Below are 7,083 nucleotides of genomic sequence, written 5' to 3' on the forward strand. Positions count from 1 at the left end.
CTCCATCCTTCGGCCTGATCGCGCTGTCCTCCCCTTTGCCGTGCTTAGTCCACTTTTCTGTTTCCCTGAAACTGCTGTATAAGTGGTTGGTTAACGAGTCGGCGATTCCAGCAGCTTTGCTGGGATGTTGTCAGCCAGCGGGAGGCAGCGGGTGGGCCAGGGTCGGTCACTGAGCTCGCTGATACCAGCCGTGTTAGCACAGCTTTCCCTCTCGGTCTGCAGGGAGGGATGCCAGCACAAACACCAGGTTTTTTTATCAGAACGCTGGTTTAATGTTACAGTGACCCGGGGGTTGTGCTTTACTGTCTGTAGGAGCCCAAGGGACCAACTGTGAGCTCCCTGGTGGGTTTTAAAGAGGACTCAAACGATGACCTGTGGGAATCTTACCTTACAGGCTTGGCTCTGCGCAGTCAGGACTACAGCCTGCACAGCAGCACCTTTTGGGAGATCTCTACAGAAGGAGCTCTGGACAAGGCCATGGAAAAGGGAAGCTGCTGGCCTGCCCTGGATTGCTGGTTCATGGCAGTGTTTGCAGTCACAAACCCAGCGAGCTCACGGTGTCAGGAGTTATCTCAGGAGACCCCGAAAGCCGTCCGTGTGTCTGTCCCACTTGGCCCCTGCTGCTGTGGTCCAGCAGAAGGCTGTGGATGGGAGGACAGAAGAGTTCAAACTGGTCTACAGGTTCCCAGGGATAAAATACTGCAGGGTCCTGTCGAGACTGAAGCTGCTGCAGACTGCCACCTCCATGATCATGCTGCCTCCCATCTGCTACCTCTACCTGCAGGGCCAGGTGTCCCAGAATATCCTCCTCTACACAACTGGCATTGCTGTCTTTGCTGGGGCAATGTTGTATGGTATGAGCTACTTTTTCAGAAGAATTATTGGATTCATCTACTTAAGTGAAACTGGACAAACTGTCAGAGTGGCCCACTTGACATTTTGGGGAAGACGTAATGACATTTACTGCCCCATAGAGACAGTGGTGACTTTGGATGAAGTTGGAGATAGCAAGGACGAGCTCCTTCACCAGTTCAAGCGGTATAACAGTACAGATACTTTGTATTTTACAATTAAGTATGGCCAGATTGTAGACAGACAGAAATTTACTCAAATATTTGGAGAATCTGTGTGACACAGCAGCTCATTTCCAATGACTTTCCATGTTCCATGTCCATTGTGCTTATTCCATGGGGTTTAAGTAGTTCACCAAACTACACATCCCTGTCCTTTTCCTGGGCAAAGCCTGCTATAAGTGCACCCAGTGTACAAAGTCACAGTGGTAAGGCACAGCCCACTGGATTAAAGGTTTTGCAGCTTGTGTATGGTGTGAGGAGTGTCTGTTCCATGTAGCATTCAGTAATGTCACAGCATTCCAAGCCTGAACTGTCCTTGGAATGTGCCATAGGAGGCCAAATTGGTCTCTTTGGTGGTTATGAAACATGAAAAATCTCTTGAAATGAAATGCAGGAACTGCCAGAGCACCCTCACTTCAAACTCAATGTTTCTTTTAGCTCATTTCAGGTTGGCTGGGAAGCCTCTGGAAATTAAAGCTGGTCTGGTACATCCATATGATGGGTACTGCTGAATGTCAGAGAGGGACATGCTCATGTATCAATGCAGCTGAGGGAACTGGGAAGGTGCGTGGGCTGTCCTGGCCTCAGGAGAGTCCTCCAGGATGGGAGTGGAGCTGGGCAAAAGAGACACTGGCAGCTCAGCTGTTAAGTTCAAGGCTGGGACAATATTTCAGGAACCTCTTACAGAAATTGCCATTCTTCATTGGAATGGGAAAAGCAGTGCCTGTCTCCATGAAGGATTGTGGTCTTGTTCCATGGTACTGGTATGATTCCTCCTTTTCCAAAACCTCGGTAGAAATGAGGTATTTAAACCCAAGAAAGAACCAAACATATCACCTATAACATGTAACATGTTTTTGAATTGTCAAAAGCTACACCCCTCTTCTAGTTCTAGCTTAATTTGAAACTGACAAATAAACTGACTCTCACCAATAATCTGGAGTGTTCTTTCCTTAGTTTTCCTCATGTGACGTGAAACCTCTGTTTCTTGGCGGATCAGCAAAGGATCAGCTAAGTAAAATTGCCATTTAAGTGCACAGGGTAACCCTGAATTACTATTTCTCATGTTTAACTTTTCCTAATGGGGTTCTGAGAGTTTAAATTGTGGCTGACACTGTGTAGCACAGCAATATCAGAAGAAATCCAAATGTTCCTTAGTGTAAACACCATGGCACCAAAATACAGTGGGCTGTACAGGTATACTGCATTTTTTGGAGATTTATCTTCATCAGAATTTACTTAATATGCACTAATGGTTCAGTTCAGGCATGTACTGGGTAAAAAATGAAAAAGCCTTGGAGAAGTTCAATTATAAATATTTTATTTAAGAATATTGATTACACATGATTGATGTCATTTGTTATGAATCTGTGTACAGTTACTAGTTACACCATGAAGTGTACTTAAGTATTTGTTTAAACATTTATTTGGCACTGTCTACAGTATGCTGTAAACAATATTAACTTTATATGCTTGAGCTGCAGTGCTTTCTATGGTATTCTCTAACGATTTCATCAACATGTTGTACACAATTATACAGTTACTGAGTGTCAGTAAAAATTATAAAAACACCTAGAGTAGTCATAATAAAAGTGAAGATGTGGTAAGACTTCAAATTACTGGACCTTTGCTTCTGTAAAAGTACAAGACTTGCTAGAGACATTCACTAAAACTACTGCACTGATATGTTGAACAAACTAATTCCCAAAATGCTGTCAAATCCAGTTCTTGGTTTGACTTTCCTTTGCTGATAATACGCTTACGAGGACAGCGATGACAATGAAGTTTTGTTGAACACCAATTTCTACCAGTCCTTCCCCCAGATTTCTACAACCTCTGTTCAAAAACCTGCTCAGGTTCTGCCCAGCTGGCACCAGAATTCTGCTTTCTGCAGAAGTTTACAGAAATCCCACTGGGTTTAAGCTGGCAGAAGTGACTGTGCTTGAGTTTCCCAATACCAGTACTTTAAAATGGGAAAACCATGATTAACACTTCTCAAAGCAGGTAAGGAACCTTTTCACATTTTGGTAGTTGTATTAAACATGTAAATCTTTTAACTTCTCTGTTTCTTATTATGCACTTAAAAATTGTGGTCAGGTCCTGAAAGGGCAACTGTAAAAGTCCATTGTGGTCCCTGTTTTTTGGTGCACAACAAAAAGTTAAAATTAGTAAACAAAATCCATATGCTCACCAAGAAAAAGAAAAAGAAAGGCACCAGAGCTAGTTCAAGTCAGCCTTCAGCAAACAGTAAAGAGACATCAAAAAATTCTCTGAAGAAAAACAAATTAATGAACTGTTGACACATTTTTTCATCCTGTGGCTTTCTAGAAGATCTCTGAAATATCGATGACTTAGAATATACTATTAGAACAAAAATAGAATTACTTTGCATTATAAATGTACAGTTAGGACTAGGCCTTCACTGTAGTGGCTCTGATACCAGATAATGGCATTTCTGCTTTAGTTTTACAAAATACCTCAAGTATTCGTGTAGAAGTTATAATAGATAAATTAATGGCTATTGTGTGTTCTGGGCAAATGGTAAAATAATCTGGAATCATTCTAGACTGCTGGCAGAAGTGGAAGAATGTGCTTTGCATGGTTCTCTAAGCTTTGTCAGATTACATACCTCAGGGTAGAGTTTTCTCTGTACAAGTCTGCTTGTAAGAGAAGTCAAAAGTTTTAAAACCCATCCCATGTGATGAGGACAAAAGGACAAGGGCTTCAGTGCCACTTGCAGTGCTGCAGGTGTGGCTGAGGGCACCAGTGCCTCTGAAGCAGTGAGTGCAGGCTGGGCAGAGCTGCCCTGATGCAGCTGGTGTGGCAGATGCCTGTACTCGAGGGAATAAAGCTGGAAATTATTCTGTAAAATACTGTGCTTGGCAGTGGTGGAAAGCAGAGCTTTCCTTGAACACTGATTTGATCCCAGCTGCCATTAGAGAAGGGCACTCTGTGTGGCAGGAGCGTGGCTCCCAGTGTTTGGCCACGCTTTGCTGCTTCTGGATGCAAATCTAACAGGGTCACCCGTGGAAACAGAGTGTTCCAGGTCCTGCTCAGACACTGCAGAGTCAGGGACATGGCTGTAGGACTCTGCAGTCAGCATGGCCCAGGCCAGAAGAGGGAGGTTCTGGGGATGCACAGTGAGGGACAGCTGCATGGACCTGCTGGTGACCAGTGCCAATGCTCTGCCTGGGGCGCGTGTGCATGGAGCGGCTTGCCTTGGGCAGGATCACAGACAGAACACAAACCTCAGTTTATGACTTTACACTTATCTTGTAAGTAGAGAAGACATGAATTAATGCAAACTAATTTCATAATCAGCTGTTCAGTGCAAGGGAACTGCATTTTACTTGAAGTTTGCTAAGATGTCACTGAAAATGTTCAGGAAGAGGTGCGCGTGGTGGTCCTTGAAGACCAGCGTGGGACGAAAACGGATGGATCTGTCTCCACAGCCTCCCAGGACAACACCTGAAATGAGAACACAATAGGTCCTCTAGTCATTTCCATCTTTGCCAAGTATCCAGAAAAATTCAGGTCTGTGAATGGGGATACCCTCACTGTGGAGGGCCAAAAGAAGCTCCCCAAATCCTGCTAGGCACACCATGATACAGCATATTGTGGTGTGAATGGCCTCAAGCTTCACAGCAGCTTAGAAGAACACTGTGGGTGCCTGGAGCTGTTCTGTAAAACACTTGGAGTATTGGGACTAATCCTGACAGCAGTGGAAAGAATCCATCCAGCACAGAGCTCAAACAGCATCTGAGGTTTCAGAGCTGCAGTACTCTCCTGGTCAAGTGTCCTGGTGCCACAAGACACAGGAGGTTTCTCTGCATTGGTTTTTAAATTAATTTGTTTTTAATGACAAGAAGTTAAAATGTCTCAGTGCCTTCAAACCTCTCCCTGCAGTGTTTTAAATGCACTTTTTAGCCCAAAACAAATTTTTAGAAATGTTTGAATGGGAAGCCATATTACTAAGCTGAGCTTACCCTGCCTCAAAGCAGAACCATGAAACAAACCACTTGCCTTCTCTCTCTGTTGTCTTACTTTCCAAGAAAAAAAAATGTTGTCATTCTTTTACACTTTAAAAGTTTGGTTTCACCACAGTTTGGATGTACCTTGCCTGCTTCTTTCAAGAGGCAGGAGTAACAGCAAAAACAGCAGCAAACACAGGGCCCACACAGTTAAAGAGAATGTTAGGTGTGGATCCCAAGGTTCCCCTCTGGATACCTGGGCCTGTCTGCAGCTGTTAACAGTTCTGTGGGAAAAGAGGGATGTCACTGTAGATCTGTGCCCATTTTACGCACTTATATTTAATAATTAGGTGTTCCTAGGTATAGGAATTATGTATTTATAAAACTCACTGTTCTCTCTGTGTTTTCCTGAGTGACAATGACTTTCATCTAACTTTCCTGTTTTTATAAGTAAGCCATGTCCATGGGCACCTAAAGCCACTGCAGAGGACTCTAAGCCTGATGTCACAAAATCTCATCCCCTACACAGATCTCTTCCAGTAACATAAGACCTGCAGAGGCTGGTAAATGTACACAGCATGCAACAGACTGCTCTGAGGGCTCTGACAACAAGTATTTCCAGAAAAGCCTAAATTCAACTTTGTCATTTCACTACTGTCCTCTGATACTGAAATACTCATGCAGGATATGAAAAGGAAAATGTGAAGCATTACCTTCACATGTGAATGTTACACGTGAAGCTCATCCACACACACAATTTCTTACCTTTGTTTCTGGCTATTGTAATTAACTTGTTTCTAGTTGCATCATTTGGAGTGTCAAACGAACAGAATGTTCCTCTTCCTCTCACTCTGCTGATGAGATGGGGGTAACGAGCCTGCAGAGGGAGGAGAGACAAGCACATGGCAGGTGCTGCAACAGAGGGAGGGCACCTGGTGGCAGGGCTGGCTCTGCCAGGTGGAAACCCTGCTGCCTCCTCGCTCTGCTGGAGTGGAGCACGGCTCACATGGTGCTCTGCTCAGCCTGCAGAGCCCCACACAAAGCAAGGAGGGAGAGTGAGTCTGACCCATGAGCTGGGTCAAGTAAAATGTTCTTTGGAATGAACATAACACACCTTATTTACATCTACAGTGGACTCCAGGAAAACCTGAGCAGAAACCATCTGCACTGGGGCTGGAAATGAGCTCACTCTTACCCTGCACTGAGACACTTGCCAGTAGTATCTGCATCACTTATTCTCAGTCACAGCCCTCATCTTTTGGAAGAGCAATCTCTTGGATAGGACGAGTTGTATTCTGGCCCTCCAAAGTATGAGATTATGGTGTTTTCTGTTCTCCTGTCTGCTATGTGTTAAAGGTGTGGAGAGAACAGGGACTGTGTTTGGGATTATTCTGTGCAAAATGCCTTTGGGAGGTGAACACCTGCAAGCCTATCTCTAAATGCCTGTCTGTGGAGCTCCACAGTAGAAGCTGTAAGGATTTTCCCTTAAACAAGGGAAGGAAAGATAGAATTTTCTTATTTCAACAGCCCAGCAGAATTGGAACAAAATATGAAAGGACCTTCCTTTGAAAAAACTTTAGGACAAGGAAATACCAGCTGCTTACATTACTTCTACCAAAGTAATTTAATTAGCTGCAGTACATACCTTCAGATATTTTGGGGATCACCCTTTATATTGGATTAAACTATACAAACCCATCATTTTTAAGTCAGTAAAAGAGAGCTAACTTCAATTCCAAATGGGACACAGTTATTCAGGCCTGTGAATATTATGGTCTAGACCCCAGCTCTAGGTCCTCAACCCAAATGTTTAAACTGGATGAGGTCAGATCCCACTTCAGCACCAATTTCTCCTTATCCACAATCCTTCCAGATGTTTACCTGCAAATCCAGCAGCCCAGTCAGCAGTGCTTTCCCAGCGTGGGTTGCATTGTTCAGAAGGTCTTCTGTTTTAATAACCTTAATGACTTCAGCAAGCATAAGGTTCTTGGATGGATCTCCAAGCCAGGTGTTAAAAATCCGGTAGGGCTTGGGAAAGA

The 7,083-nt window shown here is 44.0% G+C and overlaps 2 protein-coding genes across 2 annotated transcripts in view; one reads left to right on the plus strand and one right to left on the minus strand.

Moving 5' to 3' along the window:
• The first annotated feature begins 187 nt into the window (after window positions 1-187).
• On the plus strand, window positions 188-2,006 carry TMEM186 (transmembrane protein 186). The gene has a single exon (XM_005420513.2). The coding sequence runs from the start codon at window positions 368-370 to the stop codon at window positions 1,130-1,132; it is 765 nt and encodes a 254-aa protein (XP_005420570.1). The 5' UTR covers window positions 188-367; the 3' UTR covers window positions 1,133-2,006.
• A 367-nt stretch (window positions 2,007-2,373) lies between these two features.
• The window catches only part of ABAT (4-aminobutyrate aminotransferase), a 27,986-nt gene continuing 23,276 nt past the window's right edge, over window positions 2,374-7,083 (minus strand). Inside the window, exons 14-16 of the mRNA XM_005420436.2 lie at window positions 6,926-7,072; window positions 5,810-5,921; window positions 2,374-4,541 (exon numbers count right to left, since the gene is read on the minus strand). Coding sequence (XP_005420493.1) covers window positions 4,420-4,541; window positions 5,810-5,921; window positions 6,926-7,072 — 381 coding nt within the window. The 3' untranslated portion in view covers window positions 2,374-4,419. The remainder of the gene's footprint in view (window positions 4,542-5,809; window positions 5,922-6,925; window positions 7,073-7,083) is intronic.

Source organism: Geospiza fortis, unplaced genomic scaffold, assembly GCF_000277835.1.
Source record: "Geospiza fortis unplaced genomic scaffold, GeoFor_1.0 scaffold237, whole genome shotgun sequence".
Lineage (NCBI taxonomy): Eukaryota > Metazoa > Chordata > Aves > Passeriformes > Thraupidae > Geospiza > Geospiza fortis.

Coding starts and splice junctions, on each gene's coding strand:
- TMEM186 (XM_005420513.2), top strand. CDS start 368: ATGACCTGTGGGAATCTTACCTTACAGGCTTGGCTCTGCGCAGTCAGG.